Source organism: Corvus cornix, chromosome 1 (assembly GCF_000738735.6).
Source record: "Corvus cornix cornix isolate S_Up_H32 chromosome 1, ASM73873v5, whole genome shotgun sequence".
Taxonomy (NCBI): Eukaryota; Metazoa; Chordata; class Aves; order Passeriformes; family Corvidae; genus Corvus; species Corvus cornix.
This window is the reverse complement of record NC_046332.1, coordinates 22,350,339-22,370,172: the sequence shown is the minus strand read 5'-3', so window position 1 is coordinate 22,370,172 and position 19,834 is coordinate 22,350,339. Positions and strand designations below refer to the sequence as shown.

At 42.8% G+C, this 19,834-nt stretch overlaps 2 protein-coding genes across 3 annotated transcripts in view; both read left to right on the top strand.

The window, feature by feature from the left end:
- SLC22A15 (solute carrier family 22 member 15) overlaps positions 1-3,954 on the top strand; it is a 48,970-nt gene extending 45,016 nt beyond the window's left edge. Inside the window, exon 13 of the mRNA XM_010395960.3 lies at positions 3,930-3,954. Within this exon, the coding sequence (XP_010394262.2) occupies positions 3,930-3,939 (10 nt within the window). The 3' untranslated portion in view covers positions 3,940-3,954. The remainder of the gene's footprint in view (positions 1-3,929) is intronic.
- MAB21L3 (mab-21 like 3) overlaps positions 1-19,834 on the top strand; it is a 41,954-nt gene that overhangs the window by 13,639 nt on the left and 8,481 nt on the right. Inside the window, exons 2-7 of one of the 2 annotated variants that reach the window (XM_010395963.4) lie at positions 3,855-4,038; positions 8,706-8,846; positions 10,915-10,986; positions 13,547-13,838; positions 16,162-16,343; positions 17,112-17,306. In XM_010395963.4, coding sequence (XP_010394265.1) covers positions 3,991-4,038; positions 8,706-8,846; positions 10,915-10,986; positions 13,547-13,838; positions 16,162-16,343; positions 17,112-17,306 — 930 coding nt within the window. In that variant the 5' untranslated portion in view covers positions 3,855-3,990. The remainder of the gene's footprint in view (positions 1-3,854; positions 4,039-8,705; positions 8,847-10,914; positions 10,987-13,546; positions 13,839-16,161; positions 16,344-17,111; positions 17,307-19,834) is intronic. The other variant, XM_010395964.4, reaches the window with a different exon arrangement.

Here is a 19,834-nt window from a genome sequence, read left to right as displayed (position 1 = left end):
GCAGATCATCGGTGAGTCACGAGTGGTACATTGGACTGACTCATTTGTGTGATTTAGTAGGGGCTTTTTAATACTTGCTCACTGTTCCGTATGAATAGTTTTTCTAAATAGTTGCCCAACAGAAAAAGGCACAATATTGGACAATCCTGTGCAGTTAATACTACTGCTCTTACTTATAAGATGTTGGTGATTTCTTTATTGTTGTGCAGTTCACAGTTCAGATTACTTTTGATTGTAGGTTTGCAATGTCTTTGTCATATCTGTGAAACTGAAGAGTGAAGAAAGGAAAGCCAAGCAAGCATGGAAAGCATCAGTAATTGGCATCTTCAGAAGATATAAGAGCCAATCTAATACCATTCAAGGCATGTATTCACAGAATACTTTTACAAGGGTTTCACAGATCCACAATCATATTCAGTCCTGCATATTGCCAACAGCATGAATGAAAATGATATATCACAGATTCAGAGTTTTTGCAGATACTAGGAAATTTCTAAATTCTCTTCAAAGATGAGTAAATGTATCTGCAGGTACAAAGGAAATCAGCCATGATGTGAACTCTGTTACAAGGTACTATGAAGTGGGAACTGAAATAATATTAACGGGGGGATGTAATATAGCTGAATCATTTCCGATGACCTTATGCAGATCAGCAGGCAGGGAACTGTGACTTGAGAAGACCGAAGTATTAGTGTGGCTTGAAAATGCTTGAGAGAAACCAGATAAATCAATGGATGCTAATCAAGCAGAATTTGGATGTCTGTGGTTGGCTAATTACGTAACTGATGCTGAAAACCTCCTCAGGGACACCACCAAAGAGGGAGGGAAGGTTGCAGTGCTTCAGCAAGAACTGCCTGGAGAAACTGTCTCTCAGAAATATGCCCAGACTCCAGTGGGGGCTTAAGGCACTTCTAACAATCAATAGAAAAGAAAGGGATTCAGAGGTGTCTAAAAGACAGGCATTCTCAGTGTGGATGGGAATTTCCTTAGAAACAAGTATACTTTAGAGTTTAATTTGCCAAATCAGCAAAGTTCAAAAGCTCTCAACAGTGCTCACATCCATGATATCTGATGGATTGTGAGCTAACTAGAACTGAAGAGACCTTTTGTGGTTTTGTCTTCACATGGTTGCATGGCTTCGGCTGAGTGCTTTTTGTCTCCATGAAGCTGTTTTGAGCTTTTCACAAAACAATGGGTCAGGTTGCAAGACACCACAGTTGGGTCATCTTTCCAACCTCCCTGCTCAAGCAGGGTCCTCCTAGAGCACATTGCACAGATTGCATCCAGACAGTTCTGGAATATTCCCAGTGAGGGGGACTCCACAACCTCTCTGGGCAACCTGTTCCCATGCTCGGTCACTCCTGCATTTAAGTTCTTTCTTATTCAGGTGGCACTTCCTGTGCATCAGTTTCTACCCATTGTCTCTTGTCCTGTTGCTTGAAACCACTGAGAAGAGCCTGGCTTCATCCTCTTGACACCCTCCTTCTTTACTTCTGTGCTTCTTAGAGTGGGGAAGAAATAGCCATTCTTCACTCCCTCTTGCTGGTGTGCCCGGGGAATTAAGTTGTTGTAGGCTCAGAGGAAATGTTTTCTCAGGAAATTGTGTTTATCAGCCTTTAGAGATTGGATCCATCTCAGGTCTTCTCCATCTTAGTTTTACTTTATACAAGCACTGTCATGATAGAAGGTTCCTGAGAGGGACCAATCTGATGGAGGTTTCACTGCAGTAACACTACATCAGCTCAGTAGGCCTCACTGGAGAAGCCTGGATTCTTCCCACTGTGTGTCTATGTCCTCTTTTATCTATGCAGATGTTTGGATTTCTGGACTCTCCTTTGTCTTTTCTCTTTCCCTCTGATGCAGGTTTTTCCCAAGTAATATTCCCTCCTCACACATGGCCATCTGCTGCTACTTTTCTGCTGTGTTCTGTGCTAACTGGTCGTCATGTGACAAACGCAAGTTCTTGTGATGTCTGTTTTCCTCTGTGAGGTCATGACTGGCTGCTGCCTCCCTTACCACTCTAATCTGTATTTTGCTGGTGGTATAAGGGCCTTTATCAGTTGTAGTATTTTCTGTCAGCCAAATAGCACTCTTCCCATCCTATAAGTAGTGTAATATGTGCTACTTACAGGATGGAAATGATGGATTATAATAATAAGTATTATGAACATAAGGTATGTTATTATATAAAAGAAAAATGACCAAAACTACTTCATTTCTCTGCCAGTACCATGTCTCTGGACAACTGTCGTGAGGAGAGACCTTATAAGTGCAAGAAAGACCCTTAATGTCTCCTTGCTTCATAATACATGTCTGAGATGTTCTGGGTATTAAAGTAATGTGTGGTGGTGTCAAGAGCTTTAGGGAAGTTGTCTGCTGTCTGTGCAACTGGCTGTCTGAGGGGGCACAAGGGAGTTAATGTTTTAGGGGCATGCTTTTAATGGAATCTGACCATTTAAAAGGCTTAATTCTTCTCCTTTGTACGCCCTGCTTGGGTATGATCCCATCCAACCTGCTCCTAATAAGTCCTTCTCAACCTATTGTTCCACTCGACTTCTTTCAGACCCTGCCTTTTATCTGGCTTCCCTAGCAGAGCTCACATAAACTGCAGGCCTCTCAGGGGAAAGACAGCCAGTAAGTCTTGAAGTGGGCAAGAATGTGGTATGGGTCTCTAAACACTGGGGAACCAAGAAAATCTTTTTAGTGCCCAACTCTCATGGAAGCTGGTTTGGGAAGTAAATGCCTGCATGTCTTTGTGAAGGAGTCCTCAAGTCCCTCAGCAAAAAGACAATGGCAGATGTCTGGCAGAGAAAGGTTTGCTTTGTAGGTGCTGGGGAAGCAGATGTCCTGCAGGTATTGGTGCTCCAATTAATTACTTAAATTAATGTACTTAGTATTTGTTAATGAAGGACATCATGAAGGATAACTAGCAACAGCAGTGCCTGTCCTGAGGTAGCATCTAGTGCCCACCCAAGTGCTGTCTTTTGCCAGCTGCTGCAGAGGCAATAAATCAGTCAAGGGATGTGAAAGTTCATTTTCAAGGGGGAAACTGATTTTACTCAGAAGTGGAGTGTGCCTTCCTTAATAAGGAATGCTTAGCAGCATGGGATCTCATCTCTATACTCTGTCACTCCCTTCCATGTGCTGATGTACCCTTCTTTCTAAACACCACCAAGCCTCACTGGATCAATGAAGCCTGATCAATTGTTTTTGCTTCTGAATCATCCATATGGGGTTGTTAGCTGAGCTGCTGGCAGAAAACGAGAGGCAGCTTTCTGTCTGTTTACTGTAAAGAAAGTGAAGCAAGCTACGGGAGGGGACAGGCTGCACAATATTTACTGTCAATACAGCCGGAGAGAGAGAGGACATATAAGGAGAGGAGGGGAGGAGAGGGGAGCAGGGGCTGCAGACTGCAACCCCAGCAAATGATCTGAATGTAAAAATACCCATGCATTTTCAGATGGAAAGAGAGTGGATTAAAGTCAGCAAGGGATAACTGAGAGCGTTTAAGGAAGGGTGTAGTGAAGGTCTAGCGAGGCAGGAACATACCAGTGGCATGCATGCAGAGTAATAATGCTGTGCATGAGTGTACTGAACCTGCACTGCAATCTGAAAAGCACTTTCAGATCTGCCCTGAGACAGAGCAGTAGCTGGGATATTTTTGTGTACGCCTGCATGCAAGATCCACCATTTTAAAGTAATAAGATGAATAATAACAATTGAACTTGGAGAATAATATTTGGAGCTAGTTTTCCAAAGCAGCTGGATGTCACCATTGTAGCTCAGACCGCAAGAAGAAAATTATTAAAAATAGACATACTTCCTTGCTTCTCTCTCCTCTTATTCATCCACAGAGGTATTAGGTGACCTGAGCTTCACAGGGCAAGAAGGTTCTGAGCAGCTTTCTCTGAGTGTTCCTCTACTTCCAGAGGCAGGTGAACAAGTGAAGAGTGAATTCACACTTTAAAGAGCAGCAAAGACCATCTTGCCATGAAACCATTCACAGATGAAGATGTAGAAATCTACATCCAGAGCAAGGTAAGACTTTATCTGACCAGATTTTCTGTCTCCCACACTAGGTGTTGATTCTGAAGGGTGCCAAATTTGACAGTTAGTTGCTCGCCTGCTGTCTTCCTTTTTGAGACAAGATTGGGTGAAGTTTCATGAGAACTGTATTTCTAATGAGATTTCTAGGTTTCCGTTGCAAAATCTAATCAGCTGGTAGCCTAATTTTTCAAGGTGCTTGTCCTCTTCTTCTTGGTGTCCTGAATTTTTGTTCTGATCTGGAATTTCAGATGTGAGACTAGCTGTAATTGCCAGCGTTTAAATCTAAGGAAAGGTCCTTGCCTCTCTCCCTGTTTGGTGGTCTTGGCTTGACCGAAGCAAGACCAACACCAGGCATTGCCTCTAAGAAAGATTCATGTAGGAACTGCAAAGACAGACAGATATTGTTAGAATTCAGTCATCAGTCTGTCACCTCAGCTTAGGATACTCCTCTATATACCGTGATTAAAATAACATGTCTCATTAGCACATGCAAACTGGAATCACATTTTCTCTTTTATGAGATACTCCAGCACTCAATTTTTCCCCCATTATGAAATGAAATAAAACAGAATAAAATCCTCTGTGAAACAATACTGTTTAATAAAACCTCTAAGTGAGCCATAACATTTTTTTAACGCTGACGTGTTTCATGGCAGTACTTAGCTAAATCCTGTTTCATAGTCTGCTTTCCCCAACAAAATGCAAGATACCAAAGTGACAAATAGTTTCAAAATGGAAAAGTTTAAGGCTTTACGTAAAGGATTACATATTCTAGTACAATGAAGGGGCTGGTCAGAAAGGTTTGTTTTCTCTATGGAAATGTTTTGGTGACAAGTATGAAAGTTCTCACAGAAATACACCTTCTTCAGCCGTGCAGTGTTGTGCACAGGAAAATTATTCCATGAGAATCTGTTCAGTAAGCTATAACAGCGAATGCTTCTCTGAAGATTTAAAAAGCAGAGCTACAAAGGAGGGAACAGAGGGAAGCCATGCACAGGAAGATGCTCATATGACAGCCATAAGTACAAGGAACAGAAGCAGAGTGTAGTTAAGTGAGGCTCATAGTTGCCAATATTTTAGGTTATACTGAAAGGCTGTTTTCTAGCAGCTCTCCAGCTCTGATGGATTCCTAGTTTCTGCCTGCTCCTGAGTCTCTTGTCCAAGTGAGGCTGCCTAACCTTCAAGCAGTTCAGCTTGTCAAATGCTGCCTGTTTTTGGAAATAGGTCAATCACCTGGTGCAATGAATCTCTATAATACCAGAGATTTCATCCTTAAGCCACTCATCAAAGGAAAAATTCAAATGCATATGGAGCGGATGTGGCTGGGTAGATAAGAGAAAACCCAAATATTCTTAACAGTTCCTAATAAATCCCAATCCTACTTCTTTCCTCCTTAATAAAACCTTAGTTTACTTTGTTGTTCAGGGTTTGTGCATTTGTTTTGGCTTGATTCTCCAAGTTAAGACCTGTTAAGGGGAATGCCAGTAAATCATAGAAGTGACTGTCCAGCAAAGACCTTATGATGTCTCTTCTCCCACTGTGTCTGTGCTGGTGCTAGAGGCATCTGAGATAAATGTCTTGGCTCTTCAGAATTATGATCTGTTTTCTGATTTTTTGCCCTCCCTTCTGTAGGAAGGTTGTATTTTCCAACAGCATGATTAGGGAGCTAATTATGGTTAGCTAATTATAGTGAGCACCCTCTGTCAATCACATGCCCGTTGTTCTTCTATCCCTGCTCCAGTGATGAGGAGTTTACATCGAAAGAGGTGTTTAGTGGTATGTGGATACAAAAATGCTGCTAGCAAGGATTTTCTTGCTATTTTCTAAGCCCATGAGAGACTTTTCTCTCTCACAGAAGAGGTAGCAGAGTTATGTAAACAACCAAACACCTGCAGCCTTGAAAAGTCTTGTTTATGGTATAGTAGAAAATATTTTGACAATGGATGTTTTAGGATTTTAGCCAATCACCCCAAGGGGTGGCTGATCCTTTGTCCAATTAGACTATGAAGAAAAAAGTCTATAAAAGAGTTTGTAAAATAATTAAATAAATCAATCTTGCTGCACAATTCCTGCCTGCTGGATCTTCTCCTCCCTACGGCTGAGGGACACGGTAATATACCATAGGGCATTTTTTTTTTTTTAATTAGTGGTACTCCCTCAATTGGGTTTTTGAGTGTGTACTCTTATAAAGAATTCATGACGACTGCTGTAGCCTAGCCAATAGGTGATGAAGGCAGAATTAAATGAGGCCAGGCTGGATTGGATGGCCTCTCCCAGGATACTGGAGGTAGCAAAAAATGTTTCCAGCAGGTGCTCCTTAGAGAGAACAGAGCATGAGCAGTGCATACAGAGGGCACTGTAGGTCTCCATTTGAGATGACCTACTGTGAGATTGTATACTTTCTACACTTTTCAGTAAAAAAAAGTCTTTTTTTTTGTCTAAAAGCTCTTAGAGATGGACAACTTTCTCTGCCACTCACCATTCGCTTGCTGGAGAAACCATTAGGTATCTTGTTGAGCAAGACAAGCTTATTGGACTGTTCTAAGGAGTTGTTCTGGATGAACAAAAATAAGGTGGAGAAAATATCTATAGATACAGATGGAGAAGTGCCATAAATGAAAGCTAAGGAGGTGAAAATGAATATGGGCTAAAATCTTTCAGTGCTAATTTATTTTTTATTTTAAGTACATGTAAGCTAGCTAAAACTGTTCTTAGAGAAAAGGATGAATTGGAATGAGGAGGAGGGTGACTTACCAGGGAAATTAAAGGGTATTACATAAACATAAAGGACTATGTGGTGTTAAGATAGCCAAAAAACAAGATGTCAAAGGTGGATGAGAGCCCAGTGAAGGGAATGTGGTGCTGCTAATCTGATGTATTTCCCACTTCCAAAAGTTATTCAGCCTTAGTAAAAGTACTGTTAACTTTGTTGTCTGAGGGAGGCAGGTATTCAAACTCTGCTGATCTTCATGTTCAGTATTAGGCAATTGCTGTTCATTGGTTAATGGATGTGAGGCAAGCACTAGTCCACTTTAGTCAATTGAATGGTCCCTTGTTGTGAAGAAGTGAATCTATTTGTCCCTGCCAGGGCCTGGGGACACATTTCAACACACTTGAGTGTTTTTGGCTGATGGTTGAACATTTGATATAATAAAGGTGTCCAGAAGGACTTATAAAGAAGTTCTTGTCAATGATATTTTTTAAGAGAAAAGAGAGTTGTTTAGATGCTGAAGAAGATGCTGAGTAAACAGGACATAGGAATTTTAGAAAGTCATAGGCTGGTTTGAGTTGGAAGGCACCTTTAAAGATCATATAGTGCAATCTCCCTGCTGTGGACAGTGACACCTTCCACTAGACCAAGCCCCATCCAGCCTGGCCTTGAACTCTTCCAGGAATGGGGCATCCACAGCTTCTCTGGGCAACCTGTGCCAGTGACTCACCACCTGCACAGTACGGAATTTTTAAATTATGCTTTTGCTTCCTTTTGGTCTTCGATAATAACAAAAGACTGTAACAATTATGTTTGACTGTGGCAATTATGCTTTATCATTCACTTTAGCCATGTGATGATCTCTGTTTCTGATTTTTTTTTCTTGCCTTCAAGCAATAAGATTTAGTAGAATATGGTGAGGAAAAAGAAAAATCAATAAGAAAGCAAAAGCTGCAAGCAAATGAGATGAAGCATAGGATCCAAAAAAGAACAGTAAACAGTCTTAATATTTCACTCCACATAAGTAATTCTGGTTGTATAAGTAATGAAAAATACGTTAATGAACTTCATTAACAGTAGCTGAATCTCCTCACTTTGGTAAGTGTGTAAGGATATTTGGGAAATATTAAATGTCCCTTACTAACATGGTTCCTTCATGCTCCTCCTGTTGAATCTCCTTGTTCAGATTGTGACCATCTCCTTATTCCCCCTTCATTTTTAGTCATAAATGAAGGTTAAGGTCCATTTTATATTCTTCTGAGTTGTCCACCCCTCACCTCAGTCCTTCCAAGACTCAGACATTTCACTGAAATAATTTTCATTAAGTAATTATGCTACTACTACTTGAATTGAAGAACTATCCTTTAAGCCACACAAACACCTAGTTCCCAACGAGACCAGCTTTGGAAAGATGCTTTCTCACTGTCTAGGAGTAGACTCTCATCTGTACTTCAGCCATAAAGATGGTGTGGATACTTTCAGTGTATAAGGCAGGCATCTAAATGATGTCACATCATCTACCACCTGACTAATGAACAGATCTGTAACTCTTGATGTCCTGTCAGTTCTTGGAATGAAACATATCCTGGCTTTGATAATGGCTACTGTATGCAGGGGAGTAGCTGGTATTCTGCATCAAATGGATAAAGAATTGAGACTGTAGCTGTAGTTGATAACACATTTATCCATGTAATGAACCCTTTTCCTTCCATCCAGTGGTGTTGGCATGGAAATACCAATTAATGCTCAGTAGTTTGAATATTGACCCTTTGGTATTCACAGCTCTGTCTCATGGTAAATTGGTTGCAACACACAGGGAACAATTTTTATTCCCAGTGCAGCACAGGCACAAATGTTTCAGGATGCTTTAAGCTGATTTGTCTGCTTCTCACTGGAGACAAAGACTGCAATTACCTGTAACATGAAGTGTCTTTCCTGGAACTGACAGGTGGAACAGCGACATTACCTGGTTTCCAAAGCAGTGGAGGAGGTGCAGAAAATCATCCAGCAGCTGACCACCGAAATCAGCTACAAGGCTGTGAGATTCCAGGCTATCTCCAACTCTGGCATTCACAATGAGAACATTAAGGTATGGACAAGAGCTCTAATGTACTCTCTGGCAGCCTGTAGGCAACCAGTAAGTGATTTCTCCATTATGTAAGTGTTTGTATGGGCAGGTACCTCGCCCAATACACCGCAGACAATGTGCTGACACTTCACTGTGGAGTTCTAGTGACTGGGTCATTGGCACTTACTCGTGGACATCTCACAGCCAGAGGAGCATCGAAGAGAGATGGATAAATCAGGCAGAGCCTCTCTTTACAGCTGCTCTGTTTACAAAGAGCATCTATAGCCAGAGCTGTCAATCTGCAAGCAGAAGCCAAAGCTCTTTGGGAGACAGAAAGAAAAACTTATGCAGCAGTAACATAAGAAAAAATGCTCATGCCTTCATGAGCTATGACTCATATTTTTCACAGGTGGAAAAGCAGTCAACTCACTAAAAAAAAAAAAGAAAATCTAACGTCTTTCTTCTGCTATGAACATTAGAAAGCTCCTTCAGGAAAAATTTGTTTTTTCTTCATCATGGATCAGAATTGTGGGAGAAGTGAAATGCCTCCCCATTTTAGACCTTCAAACATGAAAATAATAATGTCCTGTCCCAGCTGCGACAGAAGGCTGCTTAATTCTTGTGACTCCATAACACAAAAGTAGCTAGTGTGTAAAGACACAAGAAACAATCACAGCAATGGCAGCTTCAGATGAAAACAATCTTTTTCATCTGCACTAGTTTAAATACTCTAATGTCAACCATTATACTAAACCACAGCCAGTTACAGATCAAAACACAGCAAATATGTAAAAGCATGAGGCACCTTTTGCAGCTCTCTAGGACTGAAAGGGAAGAAGTCTTTGTATCAAGCTGCTGGAGGGGTATGGATGTGGAGGCAAGATATAATCACCCAGTCTGAAATGTGGCTATTGTCCTGGGAACAAAGACATTCAGATTCATAGCTTGTCTGGAATTTTGTGTATCCCAGAGCATGTGGTCTTGCCAATAAGTATGGCCACAGTGACATAAAACAGTGCCACATCCTGGTCCATGTTTTCCTTAGAGCCAGTCTGCCAGCCACCTCTTGTGCTGGAACAAACCTGCTTGGCTAATGAAGTCTGACAGGACCAGGGTCAGGGTAAAATTGTTGCTCTGGAAAGCAAAGCAGAACAAAACCACCATCTATTATGAGCAGTGACTTGGAGTTACAGTAGGCTGATATGAACAAATTCTGCTTGAAAGAAATCCTCAAAGTACATTTCCTTAAAAGTGGCAGATTTGTTGTTCATGCTTAACAGAACCCAGTGTTATAAATCTGTGGAAAGTAACACTAGGAGGACTAATTGTCCTGTATGTATGGGGCATCAAAGAATGAGTTGATGAGAAATTATTTTGGTTTGGGCTGTCTGCTTTCAAAAACTGGAAACTTTAATATCACTGCTGACATAATTCAACATAGAGTAGACTTGTGTCAAGGGGAAGTGAATGTATTCAATGTGTTTAATTTTGCAACATCTTTTTTTCTGTCAGTTAAATCTACAGTAATTTTTCAGAACTTTCAGCTTCCGGTTAAAAGGAATTAATTTACCATGGTGAGAGATCCAGATTTGTTGAGAAGCCTCATGCTCCCTTCTAAATATGAAGGGCTGAGTGGAGAATAGTTAAGAAAAGTCTTTAGGTATTCAATGTTTTCCTGTAACCCACGTAACAAAAAGTCACGCTTTAATAAAAAACTTGAATTAAAATTCAGATGAACAAATCAGATTATTTAATTTTTAAAAGTTTTAAGTGTTTGTTTTTGTTGTGGCCTACCATTTTTGGAGCTGTAAACTGTGCAGGGCTGATGCAAGAGCTGTGGAGGCTGCAGTAAAGTTATAATGAAGAGGTCCAGACTAATCACTGGTACTGTACTGCCCAATGGCATTGCCAAGTGTTTAATCAAGGTGAGGGCAAGGAGGGGATTTTCCTTTAACAAACTCCAAGCATCCAAGGAAGCTTGCAGCTTTGCTCTGTGAATGAATGAATGAATGAATGAATGAATGAATGACCTAGCACATGCTTTCTCTCTGTTCTGCGTACTTCTTGTTTTCCTTTCTGCTTCTCTCAGGATCAGCCAGCTTTACTGGCCAAGTGGTCAGCTATGCTTCGGAGGAAGCGCCCATTCCACCCATCCATCCAGGTACAAAGCCCTCCTGCCACCTGGTGCCTGACAATCCCTGTGCTTGCTTCCTCCTCACCCACCATCTTCTCCAGACAACTTCACCCACCAAACTGATCCTTCCATGACTATTTCATCCTCTGCACAAGAGACTTGCTTTTTTTTTCTCAAAGCACAATTATTTTCTTTCTAACCTAATATTTCTGCCTCCCTGGAACAGCCTGGCCAGGTTCACAAGAATGAGGTTGTATTTAATTTGCCCAGGATACTTTAGACAGGATTTTAATACAGCAGAATCGGCCATAATTTATACCCCCAGAACTGGAGGCTCTTGCTCAAGCCTGTGACTTGCTGGGGCCCATGGTCTGCACTTAGCATGTGAGACCATTGTGTGACAGAGCATAGGTGTGGGACTGGGATTTGTTTAGGGCAAGAAGGCACCAACTGCCCAGCTTTACAGTGCTATTCCCAGCCTTGTGTATCCTGTTGTTTTCTGGTAAGCCCCAGGAGGAGGACTCTTGTGGCTTGGATTTGCAGGCACTCACATAACACCTTCAGCTCTTCCCTTTGCAGTCTGTTGGGTGCCAGTGCATACAAGACAGCATTTTGGTATGGGTGGGAATGGTTGTTTACCTGCAAATGTGGCTGAGGCAGTGAGAGGAGCCATAACTGCATGACAGCCATTGTATTTTTTCCTTATGGAGCCCAGTACTCTGTTTCTGAGCTGCTCACAGGATTTCTCAGCCCCACCAAACCTGGTGTATGCAGGTCAGCTTGATCTGCAATGTCATCCTTTCAGCATGCTCCTGCCTTTATGGTTTATATTTGACAAAAGAGCAGCTTCCTGGTGTTTTGTTTGCCATTTCTGTGCTTCTTGCTGGCCATCTTTTGTGTTCCAAATCTCTTCCCAGGGAGCAGAGAAGACCAGCTGCTCCATGTGGGAGAGACAGGAGGTGAGCGTAGCAAGGCAGCCCCCCTGCCCTATGGTCCCTGAGTGAGACAGACACAGGGAGGGCAGCTGGGTCAGCCAAGAGTCTGGATCATCACGCAAGTCCACTGATAAGTCAGGTCTGAGGTCAAGCCACTCCCCCACTCACTGGGGTCAGAATCAGCCTCAACAGTAACCAGGGCCAGACATGGTCTATTGATTCCAGGCAAGTCCAGAGTGGTCAGATAGGTCTGAGGCCAGGCTGGGAAGGCATTCTGCAGTTAGGACAACAAGGTCTATGGCCAGACACAGGCACAGCTGTCACAGAGTTCGAGACCAGCACTCCTATGGTATAGCCCAGGACTGACCTGAAATGGGGCATCCCAGACCTGTGGGCAGAAGGTGTGGGTAAAAGTCCCAGAAAGGCTGCTTCGGGACACTGCAGCCTGTTACTGCCCTTGGGGCCCTGGCACCTCTGTGGTAATACTTTCAATCAGCTGAGCTACGAGGAAGGCTACCAGAGTGTTTTGGATTATCACAGGAGAGTGACAAGAGTGTTTCATTCACTCTGGGTGTAACCACCTCGCAGCAGCAGCAGTCACTTCACATCCTGCTCATGCAGCAGCTTCACCTTACTTATGCCAGAGTAAGTTAGGCTTGGTAGTAAGTGGCCTTGAAAAGCTCCTAAGCCAACATGGTAAAAATCTGAAGGAATTTGAACACCCCTTCTAGAGCCACAACTGCCAGATGCTTCCAAAGTAGCACCTGGACATATCTGGCTATGCCCTGGGCCAGTGTGATGTTTTGTGGTATTTGAGTCACCTTATTCTTTCCTTGCAAGCACTGTCTCAGAACTGGTTTTTATTGGAAAATGGTTGTTCCCCAAGTGAGGCAAATTAACTGGCTTGCAAACAAGCCTGTTTAAGGCTTCCTTGTCCATTGGTTGCTCCTTCTATCCTTACACTGTTTTTGTCATGCTCAAAAGGAGATGCAGTTCCATACATTACAGCTGGCCAAGAGCTGGGCTTATTTCCGAGAGTGCCACTGCCTGAGTAGGCTCAGGCATGTCACTTGCCTTGTGTCTCTGTCCCTTTAAAGGCCAGTCAAACAGAGTGAAACACTTGTAAAATTAATGGGCCATAGCCTTATTTTGCTACTGTCTGTAGTGGACTTAGAAACAGATCAGAAAGGTTATAGTTATTACTAGTATTGGACTCTAGGCTTATCTCAAGTAACAATTCTGTGATCATAACTAGTGCTATTTGGGTTTCCCTTGGCTGGATCCCAGAACATATTCTCTCATGCCTTCCTGCACCTTGGAAGCTGCTGGTTATTACATCTCATGCAATTGCAGGCTAAAAATAACAAGCAAAGGGGGAAACCATGGCAAATGGTGGCAAATCAGCCAGTGAGCTCTTGTCTTTGAAGAGCTTCACATCAGACTCCTTCTAAGACAATTTCCCTTTAGTCTGCATGCCTCCAAGGTAGCCCTTAGACAGGTCTTGGCTGTGTTGAATTGGTTCCATCATACCACAGTTTTTCCTTCTTTTCAAAGCCCCCAGTTCTACATATTACTTTCTCAACCCTGTTTTCCTTACTTTAGCTCATGGATCTGTCCTTGTGTCCTCTCTCAATCTCTCTGAACTCTCCTAGGTCTTAGCACCCAGCCAGTTCCTCATCACAGTTCCTCTGCGTGGCCTGTCCGGGTACAGGGAGTGCCAGGTACGGCACTGGCGCTATTACACTGTGAATGGGACCAAGCTCCTCTCCTCCGTGCGGGACCCTGAGGAGCTGCATCAGTGGCTAGAGGTGGAGCAGTTCTCAAAAAGCCTTCAGCAGTGGCATGAAGAGGATGTGAACATCGAAGGTGATCTGGTTCCAGCCAAAGTCCTTATCGTCTTCCGGGAGCTGGTGGAGAAGTCGATTGTCTCCTGTAACCTCTCCAGTGAGTTTGGTGGGGATACTTGTAAAGGAAACCATCACACACACAAAGTGTTTGGCTTGCATGCTCAGAATCTGAGCAAAACCCTCCAAAATCAGGAAGCCTTCAAGTGATTGCAGTGATGTACATAGACCTGCATTGAAGATAGAATTCAGTAGTTCCTGGCTTCTTCATACCCAAGATGTTACTCCTTTCTTAGGGATTTGGGTAGGGTCTCCAGCAACATCACCCTCACAGTTCAACCAAGAGGCAGCCCTGATTTTTAGAACATTTAAGAGTTTGTTTCGGGAAAAAATCTTTCTCTGCTACAGCACCTGCAATATATTTAGATTATCAAGGAAGATAGTATAGGAAAATTGGATACCAGAAAGATATGTACATCTGAGGAGAATGTGTTTGAAGATATTTATAGGGCAGATAATGTTCTGGGGAAACCTTAGCTGCTCACAGCTTTCCAGCATGGGATGGTAGGAACTAAGTAGAAGGACTTCTGCTGAAGCAAAGTGTGTTGGACAAGTGCTCTTTTCCCTAGTGTCCAGGCTACTCCTGTGGTGCCTGTTCCCATAGTATGTTTCCAGGATGACTTTACTTATCAGCAGCCTAATGAGTCTTCTGTATTTCAGAGCAATAGAAGCCATGTCCACTCATCTGATCGTACTCTGAATTGTAGTCACGGGAAAAAAAAATGTGTTAAAGTCAAGCTCTGCTAGATAATGGCATTTTTTCAGAAAATACTTGTTATCATAGCAATGGAAAGGTGGATAGGAATGAAATTTCACCATTGAGGCTTACAAGACCAGCTGGAATGTGCTTGCTTCTGAGGCTTTACTTATGTGAAAGTTACTGTGTTGAGCAGCAGTCACATCAAGCTGTTGAGTCAGGAAGGGTACTTGCAAGGACCCCAAGAGTGATGTTTGGGTTGATGATTCTGATGCCTTTTTTGTAATGTCCGCAGGGAGGAGATGAGCTGGGAGGAGAGGAGATGAGTCAGGAGAAGCAGTTACCATTTTTGTTAGTTTCTGTGAGGAACAGACTTCCTTCATCTCCCACAGTATGGCTAAAGTTACAGAAAAACTGCACTGATTTCATTGCTTCCCTGTTTTTTAATTCTTTGAGCACCAGCAAAATCAGTTTTTGAGGTGTCTCACTTTTCATTAGTGGAAAAATAGGTATAAGCATTGCAATACTTTCAGAAATGCTGTGAACATATTTGCGTGCTGACACAGCGGTTGCTGTAACATTTTTCAGCTGCTAGGGATCCTTGTTGGGAACTTGGGAGCAGGACAGTTCCTGTTTTGATGCCAGGCTTGGCTCAGCAGGGAAATAGCATGTAGATTTTCTGAGGCTTATGAAGTTCTGGTTGGGTTGGACTCTACTCTTGGCAAGGTAATTCACCCCATGAATTGTTCCTTAGCCCATGCCAGTCAGCATGAGGTGGGATAACACACTGCTCTTTAAACTGCTTATGTTCATCTGCTCAGGCTGTTACTTCAGCGGGTTAGAGGATGAACATGCTCAGATGGCAGAGCTGAAGGGACAGTGATCCTGCCAGAGTGACAGGGACAGAAACTTCTTCCATGAACATAACTGGACCAACAAGAAATATCTCACAAAGTCCATTAGTTGCAGCTTTCTTTCCTTTCTGTACTCTTAGATTGTGTTGTTCCTGGAGATGAGTCACTCTTCTTTTACGCTGAGGAAACTTCTTTCCTCCAAATCACCTTGGAACTAACTCTTCTTAACACTCAGCACTCACAGTGATGTAGCAGTTAGCCTTTTCTGTGTGACTGCTTGGCACAGCAGACCATAATTTCTGGTATTGTCATCTGTGCATCTCCAGAAACAAAACTTACAGATACCCCACAAAATATTCTGAATGACTGGCAGTGGTCAGTGTGATCTGGCAAGGGTCTGATCTCAGGTTCTCTGAAGGAAGAAGAACATCTTTAGATAGGAAGCGTTAATCTGGTCCTCTCTAACCTGCAGTGATTTTGTGCTGTACCGTTAGAAATGTTAGGTTGCACCACTTGTCTTGCTTTATTTTTAAGAAGCTGATCCTAGGATTTAAGAGGACCTACAAAGGAAGAAAAAAGCATGGTAATTGAGTATAAAGTTGAGAACTTAGTTGTTCTTTCATCTTCTTCCTGTTCCCATTCCCTGGGGTAGATTTAGGTGGATTTAGGTTTTTCTTATATTCCGCATGTGGCATGGAAGAGGAAGTGTTAAGGCAGACCAATAGAACTGCAAGGTCCTAGACAGCCTCTTGCCTGGCTTGTGGAAAAGGACCTTTTTATCTGTATTATCTTCTCTTGTTGTTCTTTCACAGATAAAGTGACAGTGCTGGAGAGCTTCAGCTCAGTGGTCCGGGTAGCTGTGGAGACATCAGAATCCCAGGTTGAGGTGGAGCTGGTCCCGGCTGTGGAGATTCCAACTTGCTGGCCCGAGAAAGCCCGGTGGCCTCGTTGCCTTAAGCGTTGGCCTTCTCAGGAAAAAGTGCAATGCATCAAGGTAAAAAGTGTAAAAAGCACCCTTAACTGTGGGATGGAATTTACCTGTCAGGTGTCTGACAGTGTTTTCCCAAAGGAAGAACTGCATGGTGATGGGTTAGAAGATGTATTCTCTAAAGAGAGAAGCAATGTTTCAAAATATTCTGTCAGATTTTCTTTGGATTTTGTTTTCCCCCCCTTACAGTGGTGAGTTCTATAGAAAAAATCTGAGTTAACTTTTTATTGCACGAGTCTCTAGCAAACAGTTCTGCGTGTGTCACACAGCTCTGACGTGCATCATTGTTGCTGTTCTGCTCTGCCTCCAGCAAATGGGCTGCTGTCTTGCAGTTTTCCCTTCAGCTCAATCCAGTCTTTCCCTACAACACTCATGGCTGGATTCTGGCACTTCAGCTCAGCCCCAGTTGCCATGTTCCTGCAGGACCCATTCTGCCTTCCAGTCCTGCTGCCCTCTCGTGCACAACCTGCTGCTGCACAGCAAAGTGCCTGCAGAGCTGCACCTCCGCTTTAGTGGCACTGCTGGTACTGTGCCTGATGGCTCTAAAGCAGGATCTCCCAGCAGTAACTGATACCAGCACACAAGGAAACAATGCAAAATGTGTGTTTATTCAACTAAGAATTAAGATGGGAGCATGCCTCATGTTTGCTGTCTCTGCTAGCCCTGTTTAGAATAGGCTTTGAGAGATGTCACACATGCTTTTGTAACCTCTCTCTGCATTGCTGGGAGAAGTTTTTCTCTGATCTGCTGTCACGGTTCCCCTGTTGTTCACAGTCGCTGGGTTTTGACCTCCTGGCCCGCTCTAATTATCACTGGCAGCTGTGCTTCTCCCGTGCTGAGCACATCCTCATGGAGGGACTTGATGAAGATGGTGGTTGTCGCATGAAGTGCTTCAGAGTCATGAGGCAGATGAAGGAAGATGTCTGGTGTGCTGGAAATAAGCCTGTCATCACAGCTTATCACCTTCAGGTAGGCATCACCCTGATACCAACATGCAGTCGTGGGATCTGTTGCAGTGGCTTCCATCCAGTAATGTCAGAATGTTGTGGTGTAAATCACTGTAGCATCTGTGTCACTTCTAAGGTAACTGTCAAAACTGCTGTACCTTTTCATTGCTTTACGGTGGCAAGGAGTGCACTAAATATGTGTTCCAAACTTCACTAAGAAACTAAGGTGTGTGGGAACATTATGATTGCAGCAACATAAATAATTCTAGCGTCTTCATGTTGTACTGTTGTCTGTAATTGCACACTTACTTCCTGCTTCTTGACTATCCCAGCCATCTATATCCACCTGTCTCTCTGGTGGAAGATGGGGCTTTTTTTCTTTGTGGATATGCACCAAACAAAACTGTCTTAGGTGAGCATTATTAATGAATTAGGTGCAAACTACAGTTCTGGTGGTGTTTCACCTGGGGTAGGAAGGGAAGAAACAGGTAAAGGGGTGGTGGGATTCTCCCTGCACCTACTTCAGGGTTCAAGATGGCTTCAAACAAGATTTGTGAAGAAGAGAGAGAAGACTCTGGTCTGACTTGTGTCGCCACATCTGACAGCTGCAGACACTGACGGGCCACAGGCAGCACCATTTATCAGACTATTGAGCAATCCTGTTTTCTGGGACTTCATCCTCCTGGAGTTGCCAGGGGAGAGGGTGTACTTTTCCTGCCTTGAAGCCTCAAGCCACTAGGTTCCCACAGTAGTTACTGATCTTTTGGTGTCCAAAGCCAGATGCAGTGCTAAGATTCCTCCTAAAGAAAAAGCTGGTGACCATCAAATGTTGTTATAGTCATGGCACTACTCTTAAGTCAAGATGGAGTCAAAAAGAAATGATGAGGCTGATTATAGCTCAGCTAAATGCAAAACTCCTCAGTGCCTGTAAGAACAACCTGGCAGGAAAACTGTCATATGTAAGACAAAGTGGAAAACCATTTAACCAGTAGTAACTTTTTTTTTTCCTCTGGCTGAAGGAGCAGATGTGCAGGAAGTGCTGTTGCTTGGACCCTTGATCAAAGTAAAAAATTATTTGGAAGCTCTTCAGTTCTTTACTGTAACTGTACTTCAGGCTTTTATTGAAAGAGAGGATTGGTTTATCAGACAGAAAGAATTTTTCAAAATTACTCTCATTAAAAAGAAAAACAGGAAAAAAGAAAAGAAAAATGAAAGAAACAGTGGATAAACCACCAGTTGAGCAGAGGCCTAGTGTTAGGTTTCTTCATGTTCTCAGGTTCCTCCTGTCAGAGGTATCCAACAATTAGGATTAAACAAGACTCCATATGAGAAAGACCCTCTGTGACAGAGGAACTCTGCCTCCCAGAAGCTGAGAGAGCCAGAGAGGAGCAAGTAACTGCACTTCTTCTGCTTACCTCCATAGTAACGAAGTTCAAGATCCGGAAGCTCAGAAATACCTAGGTACATGCTGAAAGCCAGCTCTATGCTGTTGGTAGGCAGCTGGCAGTTAGGGACGTAAGTGCTGGGGATAAATCACCTGTTTGGCACCTGACTGAAAAAGCAGTGCTGTTTTCCTTGCCTCCAGAAACTTCATTGCAACTGCTGCTCATGGATCCTGCTGAAGTAGTTCTGGTGTGTCAGAAGGTAACTGCTCTGCAAGTCTTCAAGGAGCAGCTCTCAGAGAGTTACAGCTTGAATTCCTCACTATGTCTTTGTTCCCTGGTGACATTCAAAAAAAGGCTTTGTGGTTATTTCAGCTGTGAACAAAAAAATTTTCACATTTGAAAAACTGTTTGAGAATAAATTTGTCAGCAGTACAACTATAGATGACATTCTGCCTCTGTAGAAACAGACAAGTTGAAGGCTGTGGTTCCACCACCTCTCGCAATGTCTGTGAGTCTCTTTCTGCGTAGCTGAATTTGTAAAATAAAATTGGGATTCAGAGGACAGTTAAGGGACTTAGCAGAATTACTGAACCCAGGATAGGTGATTTTGTACTTAAAAAAAATTATTTCAGGCTGACCAAGGCAGTCAGTATGGCTTTTTTGGTACAATAAGTCTAGGTTCCTTCAGAAAATTCTTCTCAGTTATGGGAAAGTCTGAGAATATTCCACATGGGCAGTGTAAAAATAATACTATAAGAGCAATAACCATATGTATTTTGTTATTTTAACTATGTATTTCTCAAACCTTAAATTGCATAAAATACTCTTGGGGGAATAGAACATAAGGCATGCAGTAGGTATCACATGTCAGAAAAAAACAGGCAGCATCTGACCAGAAGGCAAGCCTTGCACCTGCAATAGCTTCTTGGAATCTCAGTCTGTTTAGGATGCAGATCTTTGTGCGTCTTCAGCACAAATACAGCTGAAGCTAACAAATAATTATGTTAATCTCATTATGCTCTGTCCCTCCTTGCACCTACTGGCTTCTACACTTGAATAACAGGCCATTTTCTACAGCCTAAAATGCCTGGCACATCTACAGAGGCTCCTGAAGGATGGCAAATAGGCTGAGATTATTTTAGCAAGATCATTTTCCTTGGGCTCC